Source organism: Eschrichtius robustus, chromosome 16, assembly GCF_028021215.1.
Source record: "Eschrichtius robustus isolate mEscRob2 chromosome 16, mEscRob2.pri, whole genome shotgun sequence".
NCBI classification, from domain to species: Eukaryota; Metazoa; Chordata; class Mammalia; order Artiodactyla; family Eschrichtiidae; genus Eschrichtius; species Eschrichtius robustus.
This window is the reverse complement of record NC_090839.1, coordinates 55194703-55214614: the sequence shown is the minus strand read 5'-3', so window position 1 is coordinate 55214614 and position 19912 is coordinate 55194703. Positions and strand designations below refer to the sequence as shown.

The 19912-nt window shown below is 53.6% G+C and overlaps 2 protein-coding genes across 8 annotated transcripts in view; one reads left to right on the top strand and one right to left on the bottom strand.

The window, feature by feature from the left end:
* ANKS3 (ankyrin repeat and sterile alpha motif domain containing 3) overlaps positions 1-16306 on the top strand; it is a 29082-nt gene extending 12776 nt beyond the window's left edge. For 4 of the 5 annotated variants that reach the window (XM_068524898.1, XM_068524900.1, XM_068524899.1 and 1 more), the window contains 12 exons: positions 4672-4807; positions 8181-8339; positions 10088-10225; positions 10737-10846; positions 11126-11293; positions 13442-13566; positions 14033-14174; positions 14545-14717; positions 15031-15116; positions 15580-15663; positions 15769-15859; positions 15935-16306. In XM_068524898.1, coding sequence (XP_068380999.1) covers positions 4672-4807; positions 8181-8339; positions 10088-10225; positions 10737-10846; positions 11126-11293; positions 13442-13566; positions 14033-14174; positions 14545-14717; positions 15031-15116; positions 15580-15663; positions 15769-15848 — 1401 coding nt within the window. In that variant the 3' untranslated portion in view covers positions 15849-15859; positions 15935-16306. The remainder of the gene's footprint in view (positions 1-4671; positions 4808-8180; positions 8340-10087; positions 10226-10736; positions 10847-11125; positions 11294-13441; positions 13567-14032; positions 14175-14544; positions 14718-15030; positions 15117-15579; positions 15664-15768; positions 15860-15934) is intronic. The other variant, XM_068524901.1, reaches the window with a different exon arrangement.
* A 224-nt stretch (positions 16307-16530) lies between these two features.
* On the bottom strand, positions 16531-19213 carry NUDT16L1 (nudix hydrolase 16 like 1). 3 transcript variants are annotated; one of them, XM_068524903.1, is made up of 4 exons: positions 19040-19213; positions 18699-18959; positions 17751-17973; positions 16531-16821 (listed from the first exon to the last, which is right to left on the bottom strand). In XM_068524903.1, the coding sequence occupies exons 1-3, from the start codon at positions 19190-19192 to the stop codon at positions 17752-17754; spliced, it is 636 nt and encodes a 211-aa protein (XP_068381004.1). In that variant the 5' UTR covers positions 19193-19213; the 3' UTR covers positions 16531-16821; position 17751. The 3 variants fall into 3 exon arrangements, with proteins under 3 accessions (XP_068381004.1, XP_068381005.1, XP_068381006.1); XM_068524904.1 differs by having other exon boundaries at positions 16531-16816; XM_068524905.1 differs by lacking the exon at positions 18699-18959.
* Positions 19214-19912: the final 699 nt, after the last annotated feature.

The following is a 19912-nucleotide window of genomic DNA, read 5'->3' as shown; positions in this document are numbered from 1 at the left end:
GAATTTGCATACCTTCACTGAATTCCCCAAATGTTAACATTTCACTTCATTTTCTTTATCAGTCTCTATATACCTATTATCTTTCTTGGAACCATTTGAAAGTAAGTTGCTGACATAATGCCCTTTTCCTCCTAAATACTTTTTTTTTTTTTTTTTTTTAAAGAAACCATTTTCTTTTTTTCTTTTTCTTTATTTGTTGGCTGCATTGGGTCTTCGTTGCTGCGCACGGATTTTCTCTAGTTGTGGCAAGCGGGGCTTCTCATTGTGGTGGCATCTCTTGTTGCGGAGCATGGGCTCTAGGCGCCCCGGCTTCAGTAGTTGTGGCATGCGGGCTCAGTAGTTGTGGCTCGCATGCTCTAGAGCGCAGGCTCAGTAGTTGTGGCACACGGGCTTAGCTGCTCCACGGCATGTGGGATCTTCCCGGGACCAGGGATCTAACCCATGTCCCCTGCATGGGCAGGCGGATTCTTAACCACTTTGCCACCAGGGAAGTCCCCCTCCTAAATACTTTAGTATGTTTTTCTTAAAACAAGAATTTTCTCTTTCATTATCACATACAGTTATCAAACTCAGGAAATCAACAGTGAACCTCCCCAATGCACTAATCAGGAGTGGAAGGGGCTGGTCAGTTCTGGTGGTTGCTTTTTGGCTGATGGGCCGGGTCATTCCTTTGCTAGGGAGACCGTCTGGCTGTCCCTGTGTGGATGCTCCTCATTGCCTGCAGATTTCCTCCTGCTCAGTCATGGGTGAGCCCACCCAGTCCCCTGACCTGCCCCCTTAGCCAGGCTCCACACTTGGAGGCCGGGCACCCCGTGCTCTTTGCCAGGGGAGGAAGGGGCTGCAGCCACTTCCCTCGTACCCCATGTCCCTCCTTCCAGTAGGACCATGTAGGGTGGGCTGGGCCTCTCCTAGGAGGGAGCTGAGCGTGCTATGGCCTCCTCATGGGGAGTTACCCCCACCATCACGCTGGTTCATGGCCTCTCAGCTTTGTGATCCCACCTTCCTGTCAGTTAAATGAACTCATTTTCCTGTCAGTTAAAATGAACTTCTATCATGTTCTTCTCTAGTTACATATTATGTACATTATAAAATAGAAAAACAAAAAAATTTAAAGGATAAATAAATTGATGGAAATTCTAATATTTTCTTCCCTCACCTTTGGAGCCTTCTTGTTGTCAGTTCTGTTTTCTTCCTCACTAAGGAATAGTGTTACTACTCTTTTTTCCCTTTAGTATAATCTGAAGTTGAAGTCTTCCAGGCTTAAAAATAGATATTAGTTAAAATCCGTCAGGGACTTCCCTGGCGGTCCAGTGGTTAAGACTCTGCGCTTCCAATGCAGGGGGTGCGGGTTCGATCCCTGGTCGAGGAACTAAGAAGATCCCACATGCCCCGTGGCGCAGCCAAAAAAAAGAAAAAATCCTTCAGTAAAGATGGTATTGTTGGGCTTCCCTGGTGGCGCAGTGGTTGAGAATCTGCCTGCCAATGCAGGGGACACGGGTTCGAGCCCTGATCTGGGAAGATCCCACATGCCGCAGAGCGGCTGGGCCCGTGAGCCACAATTACTGAGCCTGCGCGTCTGGAGCCTGTGCTCCACAACAAGAGAGGCCGCGATAGTGAGAGGCCCGCGCACCGCGATGAAGAGTGGCCCCCGCTTGCCACAACTAGAGAAAGCCCTCGCACAGAAATGAAGACCTAACACAGCCATAAATAAATAAATAAATAAATAAATAAATAAATAAATAAATAAATAAATAAATAAATAAATAAATAAAAAATATCATGGCCTTAGGGAGACCTCTTAAAAAAAAAAAAAAAAAGAATGGTTAATTACACAGAAATAGATAAGTGAATTTGGACAAAATCGCTTTATTTGTTTAAAAAAAAAAAAAAAGATGGTATTGTGTTTCTGGTTGAAACCTTTGGGTCCTTCTATCAAACTGAAACTAGAAATTATCTTTTTTTCAGCTTTATTGAGATATAATTGATATACATCACTGTTTAAGGTGTACAGCATAATTATTTGACCTCTGTATATCATGAAATGCTTACCACAATAAGTTTAGTTTATATCCATAATCTCCTATAGATACAAATATCTATATACATGTCTCCTTGTGATGATAACTCTTTTGGATTTACTCTCTTAACTTTCCTATATAACACATAGCAGTGTTAACCGTGGTCATCATGTTGTACATTACATCCCTAGTTTCTACTTACAACTGGAAGTTTGTGCCTTTTTAAAAATTTTCATTGAGATGTAGTTGATGTACAATATTATATGTTACAGGTATACAACATAGTGATTCGCAATTTTTTAAGGTTATACTGCATTTAGGGACTTCCCTGGCAGTCCAGTAGTTAGGACTCCGTCCTTCCACTGCCAGGGGCCCCGCTTCAATCCCTGGTCAGAGAACTAAGATCCCTCAAGCTGCGAGGTATAGCCAAAAAAACCCAAGAAGCTATATCCATTTATAGTTATAAAATATTGGTTACATTCCCTGTTTGTACAATATATCCTTGTAGCTTATTTATTTTTACATAATAGTTTATACCTCTTAATCCGCTACCCCTATTTTGCCCCTCCCCCCAGGATGTTGTGCCTTTTGGCCACCTTCATCCAGTTTTCCCTCCTGCCACCCCGCTAGAAATGATCTTTTAAGGCCGAAGGTTTCATTGTTGATTTCTAACCAGAGCTCTGGAAAGTTGGGGATTATAGAAAGTAAAGCTCAATTAGGCTCTTGTACAAATGCGTTTTTTTCCTAGCAGTGGGAAGTGTGATAATCACCTTCTGTGCTGGGCTCAACCAAGACTGTCAGTTGATCATAGTTTTCTAAAGTAGGGGAAAAAAAGTACATATGTAAATATTTATTATACAAGCGATATATACTTGCTATAAAAGAATTAGAAAGTATATTTAAGCAAACAGAAAGCAAAAATCACTCATAATCCCATCACCCAGAGATAGCACACATTAACACATTGTTGAGCGTCCTAGTTTTTTTTTTTTCCACACCATGCAGCTTATGGGATCTTAGTTCCCCGACCAGGGATCGAACCCAGGTCCACGACACTGAAAGCCCAAGTCTTAACCACTGGACTGCGAGGGAATTCCCAAGTATCCTAGTTTTTTATGGATAAATATTTTAAGTCAAAGTGGAATTCCATTATACAGGATGTTTTGTAATGTGCTTTTTTTCTCTTAACGATGTCTTGTGCACACCTGCCCAGGTTTCTACGTACACTTGGCCCCGTCATGTAAGTGGGTGGGTGGTGTTCCATTTTATGCGTTCTCACTTATTTCACTAATCCCCTAGTGAACTAGTTCTTTTCAGTTCTCACTATGCTAAATGCTTCAGGGAAGATCCTAAATGTTAGTGTATATCCTTCATTATTTCCTGAGGTTAAATTTCCAGAAGTGGAATTTCTGGGTCGGAGGGCGTGCACACTTTTCAGGTTTCAACTATCTCTTGCTGACTTGCCCTCCAGAGCACGGGCTCGTAGTCCCACCATCAACTACGAGGCTGCATGGTTGAAGCTTTCAAAATGGAAAGCTTATTGGGCTTTTCCAGTTTCAAAAGTAAACGTGCTCATAGTAGTAAATTTAGAAAATATAGAAGATTAGGAAGATGTGAAAATCCCCATTATCTTATTGCTTAAAAATAATACTAAGAGTTTGGGCATATTTCCTTCCAGTATTACTTTCTATATACTTTTTTGTTTTGTCGCAGTTGTAATGTATATATACAGTTTTGTATCGTGGTCCTTTTTAAATCTTGGTTATAATTTTGTTATTTGTAAATACCAGCACTTACAGCAGTAATATAGCTGACTCTCCACCCCCCTGAGCATTTAAGTTGTCTCCGGGTTTTTGTTATTGCAGATATGTGGTGTGGAAGTGGAACTGTTGTGCTGAAGACGATAAGTACTTTTTAGGGCTCTGCGTAAAAGTTACCAAATTCTGTTTCAGAAGGGTGGTGCTCCCAATCTGATTATGGTTTTTAAAGGCTGGCCCTCCAGTGAATCTGTTGTCTCCAGTTTTCTCTGTTTGAAGAGAGGTGCAGCGAGTGGGACACATGCTCCCCATTTAGTGTGTGTCTGCAGCGTCAGAGCCAGCCGGGCGCCCCACACTCTTGTCACTAAGAAGCGCCTTCCCAGGGCTGCCCTGGTGGTGCAGTGGTTAAGAATCTGCCTGCCAATGCAGGGGAGACGGGTTCGAGCCCTGGTCCGGGAAGATCCCACATGCTGTGGAGCAACTAAACCCGTGCACCACAACTACTGAGCCGGCACTCTAGAGCCTGTGAGCCACAACTACTGAGCCCATGTGCCACAACTACTGAAGCCTGTGCACCTAGAGCCCATGCTCCACAACAAGAGAAGCCACCTTAATGAGAGGCCTGCGCACTGCAACGAAGAGTAGCCCCTGCTCGCTGCAACTAAAAAGAAAGCCCGTGCAGCAACGAAGACCCAACGCAGCCATAGATAGATAGATAGATAGATAGATTAGATAGATAGATAGATAGATAGATTGCCTTCCCTACTTTCTCGCAGGGATGTGGGCTTGTCAGGAAGATGCCGGCGCCCTCCCTCTCCTCCAGGGTCTGCAGCCCAGAAGCCAGGCTGCTTTGTGGGCGAGGTTCCTAACTCTTCTTCTTTCACAAACTTTCACAGGGAGTCAAAGTGGACACGAGAGACCACAGTGGAGCCACAGCCCGGATGCTGGCCAAGCAGTATGGACACATGAAGATTGTGGGGCTGATAGACGCTCACTCACCTTCTCTGCCCAAGAGCCTCTACCGGAGCCCAGGTACCTGCGTCTGAGGCCAGGCCTCTGCTGGCGTCCCCTCCTCCCCTTTGGGTCCTGGAGCCTCGCCGGGACCCGGGCTGAGGGGAGAGGGTGTAGAATGTAGGGCGGGACTGCCAGGCTGAGGATGGGCAGGACAGGGAGGAGGAGGGCAGCTCACAGAGGGGATCACTCTGGTTTTTGTTTCTTGACTTTGCTTGTGCTGTTTGTTGCCATGCAGATGTTTTAATTTTATGTAGTCAAATTCATCGTTTATTGCCTCTGGGTTTTAAGTCATAGAAAATCTTGCCCTATGCCCTGGTTGTACAACACATTGCCCATGTTTTTCTCTAGTATGTGTATGGTTTCATTTCTCCATGTAGATCTCTGATCCATTCACAATGTATTTTCACAGATGGTTTTTTCCAAACAGCTGCCCCGTTGTTCTAGTATCATGTGTTTAGAAGTCCATTTTTGACCTAGTGATCTTTACCATATATTCTGAATTTCTGTTTGCCTTCAGGTCTGTTTCTGGACTGCCTGTTCTGTTCCACTGGACTCTGCACACACAGACCCACCCTGTGTAAATGACAGAGGCTTTCTCTGACATGTGTTGCCACCTGGTGGGGCCGGCCCTCCTCATAGCTTTCCTTCTCCAGTGTTTCCTGGCACTTGCTTTTCTGTGTGAACTTGAGCATCAGCTTGTCTAGCTGCTTAAAAACAGCGTGCTGATATTTTTGTGACTGTGGCAAATGTACAAATGAACTGCTTCTCTGTGTTGTTGAGTCGCCCTAAGACCAAGGGACGTCCTTTTGTTCAAGTGTACTTTCGTGTCTTGCAAGAGGGTTTTAAATTTTTCCTCAAATACATTTTGCATATAACTGAAGTTTATTCCTGAGGATCTGATTTTCGTCATTGCTGTTGTAAACGCATTATCCCTCTTAATGCTGCCATCATCGCCTTGAACGGCTTGTTGTCTGTGCAGAGGAAGGCGACTGCTGTCTGTCCACAGTTCTACCGCCTGCTGCCTTATTGAGTTCTTTCATTGTCTGCATTCGTTTTATTTATCTGTTCTCTAGGGTTTTCCAGGTACACTGCCATAAAACCTGCAAATAGAGACAGATTTACTACTTTTTTCCTGATTTTTGTACCTCAGATTTCTTTGCTTTCATCGCACTCACTAATCCCTCTAGTTCCCCGTTGAATGAGATGAGGTAGTGAGCATTCACTTTGGTCCTGATCTTAGCAGAAGTGCCACGTTAAGTATGATGCTGGCTTGGGACTTCCCTGGCAGTCCAGTGGTTAAGACTCCACACTTCTACTGCAGGGGGCGCGGGTTCAATCCCTGTTTGGGGAACTAAGATCCCGTGTGCTGTGTGGTGCGGCCAAAAAATAAAAAATATAAATGAAAATAAATAAAGAATAAAAAATAAATGTTTTTTTAAAAAAAGTAAGATGTTGGCTTGCAGAGTAAGGTCTGCATATATGTTATCATGTTAAGAAAGTATTTGTCATTTCCTGTATTCTTGAATGTTTTTATAGGGTAAGTGCTGAATTTTGTCAAAGGTGTTTTCAACATCTATGGAGATGATTGTGAATTTTCTCCTTAGACCTATTAACACAGTATATTATGTTAATGAATTTCTTAATAATGAACCAACTTTACATTCTTGGCATAAATCCCACCTGGTGTACTCTTTTCTTAATGTGGTTCTAGATTCTGTTTGCTAATGTTTTATTAATTTTGTATGGATATTCATAAGTGATGTTGGTCTGTGATTTTCTTTTGTCTATCTTTATCAGTTATAGGTCTCAATATTATACTTCATTAAAAGAACTGGAAAGTTTCCCTTCCTTTCTGTGCTCTAGAACAATTTATGTAGCATTGGTCCCATGTGGTCTTTTTTTTTTTTTTTTTTTTTGGTGGTGCATTGGGCCTTAGTTGTGGCACGTGGGATCTGTCATTGCAACACACGGGCTTCTCTCTAGTTGTGGTGCGTGGGCTCCAGGGCGCGTAGGCTCTGTAGTTTGCAGCACGCAAGTGCGGGCTCAGTAGTTGAGGCGCATGGGCTTAGCTGCCCCGCAGCACGTGGGATCTTAGTTCCCCGACCAGGGATCAAACCCCCATCCCCTGTGTTGGAAGGCGGATTCTTTACCACTGGACCACCAGGGAAGTCCCCCATGTGGTCTTTGAAGGATTCTCCTGTGAAACCATCTGGGCCTGGTCTTTACCCACGTCTCTCTTCTGTGTGGTGTGTTTCCTAGACCCACTAGTCTCTCTGCAGAGAATGGGGTGAGTGCTGAGTCTCTGCTGGAGCGGGTGCTCGCCTCCTCCCGGGCATCAGGGATGCTGGCGTCTGTGGGGCTCCCTGCCACCTGGGCCATGTTGGGGTGTGGGGTTCGTGGGGTTCTGTCTGTTCTGCCAGCTGTGTGGGATCAAGGGGCCACGTCAGGAGGTTCAGACTCGTGGAGCCACCTTTTCCTTGGTTCCCCTGCCTGAACATTTATTTTTTATGACTCCTTCAGCTTCTGCTTGGATAGACCCCAGTCCCCTCCTGGCAGCATGGATCCTGGAGTGTGAGGGAGGGGTCCACTCGGCGTCACTGGCCTGGGCTTGGAAACCGGGCCAGTGACTCTCTTGCTCTCGGGCAGTGGCTGGGCTGAGTCTTCAGTTCACGTCGGAGTGAGCCGCTCCCTTCCTGGCCTCAGGACTGCTTTGTAACAGACACCAGCACACAGGGGATACAGTGGTAATGAGGGGCTTCTCTGCATGTCTCCACCCCAGTTCACCAACTCCAAAGTGAGATCTTACCCAATGGGTACCTTCTACAAATAAACCCCTGAATTTTGTCTTCTAGGTGTAATGAAATATGGAAAACAATGAAAAGCAATAAAATGACAGCTGTGGGCACACTGAGCTCTTCAGCTCAGACGGGTCGTAAAACAGCACACAGAGCTGTCATGTGGCACTTGTTTCCTAAGAGATTGTTCAGGTTGAGAATATAAAATGGTTTAAGAAGTTGTGACTGCCGTTGCCATATGTTTATGAAGAGATGGATCTTACTTGTCACCTCAGCTTAGAACAGAATGTATTTCTGACTGTTAACATACTTACATGTTGTAAAAAATTCTGGAAACTCAGCGAGAGGGATGAGTTGGATCCGCTCACCATACTTAGCAATTTTACTCCCCCCCCCGCCCCATGTCCCTGTGGCCCATCTGAGCAGTGGACCCGCCCATTGTGGCATTTCTTACAGGTGACATCCTGGGAACACTTTTCTTAATTTAGGAAAAGGAAAAAAGCAATTACAATGATCTTTATTTCAGTTCATTATGAGGATTAGTAAATTAGTCCATCACTGAACATAATGTCTAAATTTTGGTGTTTGACCCACAGAAAAATACGAAGATCTGAGCTCTTCAGATGAATCCTGCCCCGTCCCTCAGAGACAGAGGCCCTGTCGGAAGAAGGGCCTCAGCATCCACGAGGGGCCGCGAGCCTTGGCCAGGCTCACAGCTATTGGACTCGGAGGCAGGATGCAGCAGCCTTGCTATGGTGAGTGCCCCACGATCCCGGTGGCTTCGACACCGTAGTCTAGGATTCTGTCTGAGAGAACGAGTGACTCTCAGGCTCCTGGCGGGGGGGGCCGCCTGGGCTGCCGGGTGGGAGCAGCGGCTCAAGGACTCAGAGTCCATCACAGGGATGGAGACACGTCAGTCAGTGGCTCGCTCTTGGGTTTCGGTTCGTCCTTTGAGTTTCCTTTCTGTTGGTTAAAACTACAAATAGAACATTCTCTCCTGTAGGAGAGATATAGCTGAGCTCGGATCCATTCCTCACGTGGGTGGGTCAGCCCAGCAGGGAGGACGTGACCGTTGAGTCCCCTTCCTGTCTCTGCCACATCTCCTGGGGAGGACTCTGCCCTCGCGCTCTTTTCTCAGGGTGTGGATTTGAGAACTGCCCACCAGACACCTGGTGGGCCAGAACCCTAGACCCTGAGTTTCCAGATGGCCTGAGTTTTTGTCAGACCGTCAGCTCCTGAGTGTTGAGTGCAATGCTCTTGGGGAGCACAGGCGCTGAGTTCTTGGGGCGAATTGGGCTTGACGCTGTCTCTTGTGCTGGCCTGACTGAGTGACCAGACTCCAGTGTGGGTCTCGCCCATCAGTGGCAAGGCCGCTGGTCTAGCGAGAAGCCCTCAGAACCCCCTCCCAGCCAGGAGACCATGTGAGGACTTGATTCCCTTCTCAGACCCTTGGAAGGGGTCCTGGCGCTGGCTGGTAACCAGGCCTGCTTCCTCCCACGTCCGGGGGGCTGACTGGTGAGCCGGTGCTGCGGGCGAGGACACGGGCGTCTGGTCTGGCAGCTGGGAGCTCGGGGCTCTGGGATGAGTGGCAGAGTCTGTTCCTTTGGAGGAGCCCAGGCCACCTGTCCCGCCTGAGCTGTGGCCGGGGCATAGGAAGGAGTGTTCACCAGCCTCTCAGCTCCGGCCTTTCAGGAGATTGTTTTTCTTCTTACACTGTGTGAAAGTTTAATTTTCTGTAAGTGCATATATGCTCTTTGCCAAAAGTTAAAAAACATTTTTGAATGATAAATAGCATGTGCTGATGTAAAAAATCTCTAACTTCAGAAAGGTATAAAGAAGAAAATAAGTTACCTGTGGTCCCACCAGCCAGGCTCTTTCATGCAAATACACGTACTTTCTGTGGGGCAGAGGCAGGGGCAAAGGCGGAATTAAACACTCTGGTTTGTGTTCTGCCTCTTCTCCTTGTTTTCTCGCAGGCAGACATTCAGAGGTTATATAATTCATTGTCACTGCCGTTAATGTTTAGCCAGGGCCTCTTACCTTCCTGTTCAGCTGGATCTTCTTGACTGGGGTTGACTGGCCCCTGTGCTGGAAAGTCGCAGGGGCCATGCAGGCCCGTGTGTGTATGAGAGTAGATGTTTCCAGCTGCGGGAACACCTTGTAGTATAGTTTTCCTTTGGCTCAGGAATCTGTAAATACAGCTTACCGTCTCCTACTTTGTCCTCTTGGCAAAGCAACAGCGTGGTGTGATAGAGAGGCTGCCACTGCCAGGCCTGGCTCCACGTGCACCCGCTGCTGGGCACAAGCTGGTCACTAACCCCTTGGAGCCTGTTTCCTCACCTGCAGACGGCATGGCTCTGTCCAGGTTACCGTGGAGAGTAGAGAATGCTGTCCTGGGGCTCCCCTCGCCGAGACCCCTCTGAGGAGGTGGTTGCGTGTGGAAGGAAGAACTCGTCCTTCCTTATGCATGCGTGAGGATTTACGTGCCCCATTCTGTCCACAGAGCAGGTGCCTCCACGGGGCTATGTCACCTTCAACAGCAGCGATGAGAACCCCCTGGAAGAGGGGGGCCTCTGCTACAGAGACGTCACCTCCCCCATCAATGAGCGGGACGTGGAGAGCAGCAGCGGCAGCAGCCGGGGTACGCACCCCCCCGCCACCAGTCCGGCTGGGCCGTGGCCCTGTGACGGGTCCATCCGGCAGAGGACAGGGTGAAGGTTAGAGAAGGTTCTGGCTCTTGTGAGGAGAGTCATAATCTGGCGTGGGGACAGGTGAGGAGACTTCTCACCCAGGGTCTCTCTGAGCAGGATCTGGGAGTCAGTCCAGACAGACAGGCTTAGCCTCTTGACTGGTAAGTCCTTAGGAAATGTCTTCGTATGTTATGTGCATCGTCCGTTCCACAGCTGTTTACCGAGTGTCCTGTGCGCCAAGCACTGGCTAGATGCTTGCATTTATCGGTGAACAGAGCAGACAAACGCTGCCGAGCCTAGAAAGGAAGGGCCTGGCCCGGCAGTCGGCGTGAAGCAGAAGCAAACAGTGAACGATTGGAGGGGCCGGGGAGCGCTGTGGCTGAAGCCGCTCGGGGACAGGGCTCTGGGGAGTCGCCACGGGCGAGGCCTGTGGTCAGGCGTCCTCGTCTTCGCCATTGTCAGAAGAGCACGCCTTCTGTGCCCGCCTTGGGGCCGCGCGGAGCAGCAGCAGCAGTGAGGGCCTGGCCCGGGCCCCGGAACTCAGCAGCGAGGCCTCCCTGGAGAGCAACGAGGTGACCCTCCCCCCCGCCCCCCGCCCCCCGCCCCCGGCGTCGCGGGGGCTGCCTAGCCGTTCACTTCAGGGGAGCGTGTCCATGCAGGGCCGCGCGGGCCGCCCCCGGGGAGGCCTCTGGCAGGCGGGGCAGTTTCGGGAAGTTTCAGGCCTTCCCCACCGTGAGGGGAGCGTGCAGATGAAGGCGCATACACTGGCGGTGGGGCAGGGAGCAGAGCCTGGATGCAGCACGTCAGCTGCCGGCCCCGCAGTTGCTTTAAACACACACCTCTCACCACAGGATTCGGATCACGCGCGGAAAAGCTCGGTTCGCAAACAAACTAAAAGCTACGTGAAGACCAAGAATCGTTACAGCAGCAGCGACAGCCAGTGGCCTCCTGGCACCGGGACTTCCTGTGCCCCAGGACTGATCCCCCAGACTGACAGGTCCCCCTACTCAGGACCCCAGGTAAGACCGCGGGGCTTCTCGTGATTTGTGAGGCATTTATTTGTACTTCCCATGGGGCCGGCACTGTTGAGAGAAAAGAGTGGGATGGTTTTCTCCACACGACCTAGAAAGCTGCTCGGGCTGAGAGGATTCCTAATGGTGAGAGGAGCCAGTTGCCGGGCCTCTGTTCATCCCTTTCCATGGAGGGATCCGTCTTTCCCCCTGGTTTCCATGCTCAGCTCAGCCTCCCTGAGCCTGGGGAGGAGAAACACAGGACCAGCATCACAGAGCTGCTTTCAGGTGACAGTGACAAGCTGCATGGGAAGCAGAGGCAAAGTGGCACTTAGTCGGGACTTAATGAGAACTTAATTGCTGCCTTTCTCATCGTGGCTGCTCTGACTGAGCAGTTTGTCCAGGATTACAGGTGCAGCAGCAGCGCCACTGCCTAGTGTGTTCTCCCACCCTCTGTGGGCGTAAGTGGTACGAAGGTGGAAGAGAAGTCAGTATTTGCCATTTATTAAAGTCACAGCTCTGCTCTTCACTAAAAGCCTGTAATTTTGCTGGTTTCTCCTCGCAGCCCCTTTGGGGAGCTCTCTCCAGCGCCTGTGCTCCCAGGCTCAGTGAGCAGCTGACCTCTCGATACCTTAAACACATGCCGATTGGAGCCTTTAAATCAGCTTCTTTAAATATGTTCCAAGATTTGGTGTATATGCTTGGCAGAGGAGCCGGTGGGGCGAAGCTACCTGCTTCTGGGTCGGGGTTTCCTATGTAGCAGAGCAGCTCCGTCACTGCCACCTCCTGAAAGTCAGCCCTTGACACAGGGTTTGTAAAACAGAAACGAAAAAAAGAATAAAATATGTTCCAAGAGCTAAAGGAAACCATGTCTAAATACGGAATATCAATAAAGTGATAGAAATAAAAATGAACCAAATAGAAATTCTGGAACTGAAAGTACAATAACTGAGATGAAAATTTCACTAGAGGGGCTCAACAGCAGGTTTGAGCACACAGAAGAAAGAACCAGAAAACTTAACATAGATCTCTTGAGGTTATCCAATCCGATAAAGAAGAATGAGGAAAAATGAACAGAAACCTGTGAGACACCAGCAAGTGTAACAGCATACACGTAATGGTGTTCCTGGGGAGGAGGGAGGGAAAAGTAGAAAAAATGTTTTAAAATAGCCACATCTTATCAGGGGAAATGAAAAGACTGCCGTCCACTGCACAGTCCGTGGGGCCAAGGCAGAAGAAATCCTGGAGAAACGTCTAAAGGTGCGAGAATGCAAGTTAAGAAAAAATAATCTCTCAGATACTGGAAATTTTGGTTTGGGGATCCAAGAACACGTCGATCTGGGGATCAAACACCAGGCGTTGGTACCTACAGCCTGGACCTCTACGTGGTGCTGGGGAGGCCAGGTTTCAGCATCGCAGACAAGAAGTGCAGGGCAGGCTGCATCGTGGTCAAACACAGAATTAGCAAAGAGGAGGCCCTGCACTGGTCCCATGGGATCATCCTTCCTGGCAAATAAATTCCCATTTCTATCCAAATGGCCAAAAAAAAAAAAAAAGTTTTCAGTGAAAAAAAAAAACCAAATCTTCTCAGATTTGATCAGAAAATGAATCTGCACATCCAAGAAGCTGAATGAGCTCTAAGTTGGTTAAATTCACAGCCACACCTGGACACATCACAATCAGAGTGTCACTAAACAAAGAATCTTGGAGCAAGAGACAAGTGGCTCAGTACATACAAGGGGATCTCCAAACGATTAACAGCGTATTTCTCATCAGAAACCACAGGGACCAGAAGACATGGGACAACGTGTTAACCAACAGTGCGACATCCGGCCAAGACTGTCCCCCAGAGTGAAGGAGAAACGAAGAGAGTCCCGGGTCAGCAGAGACCGAGAGGAGCTGCTGCCGCAGACCTGCCACAGGGTGTGCTTCCTGCTGCAGTGAAGACACTGGTCCAGAGACGCCCTGCCTGCCCTGTCTGAGGACACACAGGGGGCAGCCCAGGCTCTCTGCCGAACTTGGGAGTCAGCAGAGCTCAGGACAGGCCAGGTGCTCAGCAGGAGAAAGGCAGCTGTGTGTGCAGCACGGGGCTTTTCCTGCCCCCACGTCTTCGTGGCCTGCCTGTCCTCTGACCTGCCCTGGCTCCTCACCCTCTAGGACCTCGCCACGCTGCTGGAGCAGATCGGCTGCCTCAAATACCTGCAGGTGTTTGAGGAGCAGGACGTGGATCTCCGCATCTTTCTGACCCTCACTGAGAGCGACCTGAAGGAAATCGGCATCACGTGAGTCCCAGGGCCTCTGTGGCCACGATGCCCAGGAACCAGCTGAGGTGCAGCTCCCAGCATTTGGGTGGAGAGCCTCCCTGTCCAGTGGCCGGCTTTCTCCCTTCTGTCAGCTGTCCACTCCTGCAGCTGCTCCCAGCCCAGGTGCAGGCAGCCTGGGTCCCGAGGCCCCGAGCTGGCCCAGCGGACACTGCTGTGCTCAGGGCACCTTGACATTTTCCACTGTCCACCTTTGAGAGCATCCCTAGCAGGCCCAGCTCCCTGTCCAGTGAAAGCAGCAGCCAGGCAGGGTGGGAAGGTCACGACTCCTTATGACGCTTTCTGTCTTCTGTCCCAGGATCCTGGGGGCTCCTCTCCCCCTTCAAAGCTGGGATCTTTCTAGCAGACAAGTCTTGGTAGAAGGACGGCCCATGGAGCCTCCACGTAGAGCAGGTGCTGATCCGTGTCCTCTCACTCCCTGCTGTAGGTTGTTTGGGCCCAAGAGAAAGATGACCTCTGCCATCGCCCGCTGGCACAGCAGCGCCCGCCCCCCCAGTGATGCCTTGGAGCTGGCCTACGCCGACCGGCTTGAAGCCGAGATGCAGGAGCTCGCCATCCAGTTGCACAAAGTAAGTAGAGAGCTGGGGCAGGGGATGTGCAGAGAAGGACACAGCGTGGAGACAGATGCCCAGAATCAGCAGAGAGCAGCAGCCAGGGCGGGTGACAGGACAGCGAGGCCGGGAAGCGTCATGGCTCGGATGCAGTGGGGCGCACAGGTGGGCACAGGGGGGAGAAAGGGTGTCAGCAGCGCACACCGCGGGGCTTGCAGGAAGGGGCCCAGGCCGGGGGGGCTCCAAGGTGGAGACAGGTCCCCCCAGGCCAGGAGAGGAGGAGGCAGTCTGACGGCGGAGATGGAACCTGGGGTGGGGGAACCCTGCCCGAGTGGTCATTCCCCACCCCTGAACCGGCCTGCTGCATCTGCTGCCTCTTCCGCTGCAGCGCTGTGAGGAGGTGGAGGCCATGCGGGGCCTGGTGTCGCAGGAGCAGGAGCTGCGGGCTGTGGTGGAGAGCTGCCTCCTAGAACAGGACGGCGCCCGCAAGGACGTCCATGCACAGTTGCAGGAGGCCTGGGCCCTCGCCCGGGACGCTGCGCTCGTCCTGGACCAGCTGCGGTAAGTGGGTGTCCGAGCTGCCCCCGGGCCAGGGCCAGGCCAAGTCACTGTTGTTTCCTCCAGATTCTTCCAAGAATGGGTCGTTTTCAGGGCCTCCTGGAGTCACCGCCACCCCAATTTCATCTGGCTGTCCCTCCTTGCAGGGCAGACCAGGCAGCAGAGGGGCCCCGTGTGGGTCTTTTCTCTGCCCGGGCCGCACAGGCACAGGCTGGCAGGGCGCACAGGGCAGAGCCCCTCCTCACACTTGCGGAGAAGGGTGTCTGCGCTCGCCTGGCCTCTCCCCTCACCAGCGATTGGTTCTCGTGTCCGGCAGAGCCTGTCAAGCTGAGCTGTCCACCCGAGTGCAGCAGGATGAATCCCCGCTCGAGGCCACGCTGGGCCCAGGCCTCCCCACAGCTGGTAAGGAGAGCAGTGTCCTGGACCCAGAACAGGTAGACAGAGGGCAGGGACGCCTCCCCAGGCTGGGTTTTCCCACTTGTCTCAGTGCGGTTATCACACTGACACCACCCCACCCCAGATCCTCTCACGTGCCCAAGCCCCTGTCCTCACTGTCCCTCCAGGTGGCCTTTGGGCCATGGCTGCCTCCACTGTCCAAGACCTCAAGTGACTTCTGCAGCCCCTGGCTGGGGCCCCCCAGGGCATAGCCCAGCAGTAGGCAGGGGCCCTCACACACATTCCTGGGGCTGAGCCCTGACTGGCCGTCAGCGCTTTGCTCCACAAGTGGGAGAACACTGTGATGTAATGAGGGGGACGTATGCCACCAAAGGTTTGGGGGGCATCCCCTGGTCGCAGTGGCTCAGGACGAAGAGGCAGGGCCTGTGGGCACAGACACCCCAGGCCTACTCAGCTCTCTGCCCTACAGACTCCAAAGGCTGGCAGGCCGCCTTGCAGGCCCTGAGCCTCCCTCAGCTGTCGGGAGCCCTGGAGGATCAAGTCCGGGAGATGGGTGAGTCCAGGGGGCCGGACAGCCCACCAGCCCTCAAGGTCATCCATTCCTGTGCCCTCGAGCCCTCCAGACTGCGAAGCAGTAACTCTCTGCTCCCGTTCTTAGGGCGAGTGCTGTGCTTAGTGACCCAGAGCCTGGAGAAGCTGCAAGTGCTGAACGGGAAGGAGAACTGGCGGGAGCCTTAGCCAGGGGGACGGTGAGTGTCTGTCCGCCCAGGACCTCGGCCCCGAGAGCAGGGCAGCTGCGCAGCCGAGCGAGCGCCCCCCCTCAGTCTTCTCTTTCCCTTCTCAGAATCTGACGTGGGGTGACTGATCCACCCTGAAGCTGTGTGCCCGGAGGACAGGAGGCCAGCGAGCGGGCAGCTGCAGTGGCCAGGGCCAGAGGATCGGGCCCCAGGAGCAGCTGGCAGACAGGACGGGGCTGTGGCCAGTGCGAGGGCAGCAAGGCCCGCACTGAGGCAAGACGAGGGTCTCTTGTCCAGACCCGGGAGTGGGGCCCAGAGCAGGCAGGGCCTTGGGGAGAGCGCGTCCCCACACACCACAGGCGCCACACTGAGGTTCGCCCAGTTGGGTGAGGACTGAGGCGGCGCGCCTGGGCAGCATATGTCATTTGCTGGAAAATAAAGTTTAAGATTGGCTGGTGAGGGGTTCAGTTCTGGTCCCACGGCCTGAGGTACTGGCTGATAAACCACAGCAAGAGGAAAGCTGTGCCAGGGCCCTCGCCCAGAGCACCATGCTCAGGGCAGAACCGACTGGGTGATCCCTGCTGCCCCATCCATCCCTCTGTTGCCTGTAGCTAGGGCCACCTTTGCATCAGAACCCCCATGATTCTACAGAGCTACCTGGAGAGCGAAGCAGGCCCCAGAAATAAGAGAGGAGTACAGGTGTTTTATTTACAGAGCAGAGTGTCCTTGCCCACGTGTGCCAGCCACTTCATCGAGGCTCTAAGATGGGACACCCAGGCTGGGCCGGGAGCATTGCTTTCCTTACCAGGCTGGCGCTGTGGAAACTGTGAGCTTCGCTGAGGAGTCTTTCCAGACGTAGGGCCATAGGAGACCGCCAGTGGTGACCTTCCTGTCCTGTGGTGGCTCTGCTGTTGTCATTGTGCACGCTTGGCCAGTGCTGCCAGACTGTTTCCTGGAGGTGCCTGCAGACTGTGCTGGGAACAGAGAGAGGGAGGCTCTCAAAGGAAGAAGCAGTGGGCTCAGCCCAGGCGCCACCAGAGCCACCAGGATCAGGGAGGGGCCTCACACTGTCGGTCTCAGTGAAGAAACCACCAGACCAGGCCCATGGCCCAGAGAGTCCACGGCTGGCAGTGCCACCATCAACACGGGGAGGTGGCTGGCACCCCCACCTGGGAGGGGAGGCCTGCATCAGCTCCACCTGAATGGTGCCCAGAGCCCCGCTCTTAGGCCCGGCCCCTGCCCTCAGGTCCCTGGGTGGCGGGGAAGGGGACACCCTCCTGCGTCCACCCCTAGGCCTGTAGCCAGGACCGAAGAACACACAGAACAGCGGAGGCATGACTTTACTGTCCTTTCTCCAGCAGCTCCCTGTACACCTGGGCCGCACGGCCCTGACTCTCTGCAGGGACAGGGACCAAGACAGAGAGGGTAAAGCTGCTTTGAAAACTCACCACAAATAAAGCTAACAACCAAAATTCATAACATAACCTCCTATCCTGGGCTGGCCTTTCTCCAGACCCTGGGGCTGGCTCGGGGCACGACGCAGGACAGAGTCAACCCAAAGTTGGCCTCCACAAGAACAAAACTGCCACGAGAACAAAGCAACTTCTCCAGGGTTCAAGTGCATGCGCACTTACCCACTGAGGCTATCAGGCAACACCTGGGGCTCCACCAGCCCACGACACGCGCGCAGAGAGCTCATTTCAGAGTGGGTGTACCCAGGCCACCACCCAGTAACTGCTCTGGGCAGTGGAGATGACGAGGTGCCCGCCCCCCCCCCCCAGAATGGGTCAAGCACAGAACATGCTAGAAGACAAACTCCCACACTGAGGCTGGAGGGCCCAGCCTCAGCCCACGGGCACAGAGAGCCAGGGGGAGGGCGACAGACACAAGGCACAGCAGCAACCTCAGGAGGAAGATGGGAGCAGCTTCTCTAGGGCCTTCTTCTGCTTTTCCGTGGCCGCAGCCAAAGCTTCAGCCAGCTTCTCCTCGGGCATCATGTTGAGCACCTTGAGGGCAAAGAGGAGCTGGTATTTGGCTGTGCTGATGAAAGCGTTGCTCAGGAAGTTGGGAAAGCCACCGACTCGGTCCTTCTGGGTGTACAGTGGGACGCGTACGAGCCCCAGCACCTGCGTGGAGAGGAGACCAGGATTGGGACCAGGCCCCCACACGGATGGCATGGCCTTGGCAGGAGGGGCTTGTGAGCTGCTAGGCCACGGGAAGGACAGCCAGGTTGCCAAGGACATAATGGGAGACCCGGGTAGGGTTGGGTGAGGTAGAAGCCAGCCAGCTCCCTTGGTGCGGTGCAGCCCCTCTCTTCCCCAAGCAAGTTTCAAGGCCATCCCCATGCACATCCCACTCTCAAGTCCCAGCCCTCATCCACTGGCAGGAAGCCCCGCAGTCCACACCCCCATGCTCCCTCTTTCACCTGGCGAATCCCAAACACCTCAAGTGCCACTCCCAGTCTTCCAGACTATAAAACCCATTAGTAGAGCCTTCATCCCCCACACCATGAACCCAGACCTACAAGATCCTCTTTTTCCTCTGCAGTTTCACACCTCCCGGAGCAGGCACCGCCCCTTCCCATCCTCCCACCGATCCCACTCCCCATTCCCAGGATTGGCAATGGCAGGCAGCAAGGCAGATGGAACACAGCCCCGAGGGAGCCCCAGCCCCGGCCCGCCTCCCACCCTAGCCGACCCCTGGTCCCTCTCCCCACCCCAAAGCTGGAGACAGCGACACCCTCCCAAACTGTCCAGGGGACCCTCAGGGGAACGTGTTACCCATCGGTGCCTTCCGCGGGGCCAGAGCCAAACCCCGGGGCGGGGGGCGGGGCCCGGACAGCGGCCCCCACCTCCAGGCCGTGATCCCGCGAGTGCACCGCGCTGATCTCCACAGCATGCAGCTGCTCCAGCGTGAGCTGCCGCGCGTACAGGTGCGCCACGACGCGGTGCGGGCCCTCGGTCAGATGCGAGCTCAAGTAGTCGGCCTCCGTGAGGCGCAGGCAGCCCAGGCCCAGGCCCAGAACCCGATTCAGTCCGTCCTCCAGCGACCAGAAGCGCCGGTCCACGAAGCCCCCGGGGAAGCCCAGCAGCCCGTCGAAGCGCATCTGCATCTGCAAGGGAGCGCCGGGTCACGGGCGCAGGTCCGAGTAGCGTCCCGTACCCGCCCGCCCGCGTCCTCCCGCGTCCTCACCAGCACCGAGAAGCGCATGGGGATGCGGCCGAAGAGTTGCCCGGGGTTTGCGGCGTACAGCATGGCGTGGCACGAGTGACTCCAGCCCGGCCCCAGACGCATCGCCTCCACCCGGCTGATTTGCTTCAGCTCAGGGACCGCCGCCGCCGACATCTTGGCACTACCCACCGCGACCCGGGCACCGCCCTTACGTGCATGCGCGGGCCCGCCCCCGCCGCGCCCGAGCAATCCGCGGACAGCCGCGCCCCTGGGCCCCGCCCCCCGCCAATCGCTGACGCGTACCAGGTCAGAGCCCGTCACGGCTCTCCGACGCACCGTTGCGGGGCGGAAGGGGCGGGCACAAAGGGAATGGCTGCTGGCGCCCCAGCCGTCACCCAATAGCCGCGCACCCCGAGCGGGCCCCGCCCACGGTCCTCGAAAACCACAGAGCCCAGGATGCAACGCGACAGCCGAGCTCGCGGGAGTGGAGCGCGGACTCCTGGTTCTCGGGCGCGCGGCGCTTGCGGGGTGGGGGCGGTGCTTGCGGAGTCACGGCTCAGACTGCCCGCCCCGAAGAGGGCAGGAGAAGCCCCAATGATCTCTTTGCCCTCGGCCCTCCCCCAGCGCCTGCCTGGGAGCGCCGCCCCGCGGGCTTCCCACCGCCAGCTCCAGGCCTGGCCGGCTCCAGCTTCTGGGCGCGAGGGCGCCTCCTGCCTCCCCTAGGGGGCTCAGCTGAGCCCTGGGATCAGAGGACACAACCCTCCCCTGCACGCACGCCAGCCCCATCGTTCTGCTGCCGGCTAAGCACTGGAATCCAAGGTCACTGCTGGTCTGCCTGACTAGAATAGCAGGAAAGCAGGGTCTGGCAAAGCTCCAACTGCCCTCACAGTACGA

Excerpts from the sequence above, each read along its gene's own strand:
- NUDT16L1 (XM_068524903.1), bottom strand. The coding sequence starts at position 19,192 with ATGTCGGCGGCGGCGGTCCCTGAGCTGAAGCAAATCAGCCGGGTGGAG. Across the intron at positions 18,960-19,039 it reads CCATGCGCTTCTCGGTGCTG|ATGCAGATGCGCTTCGACGG; the intron begins GTGAGGACGCGG and ends GCTCCCTTGCAG. Across the intron at positions 17,974-18,698 it reads CGCGGGATCACGGCCTGGAG|GTGCTGGGGCTCGTACGCGT; the intron begins GTGGGGGCCGCT and ends CTCTCCACGCAG.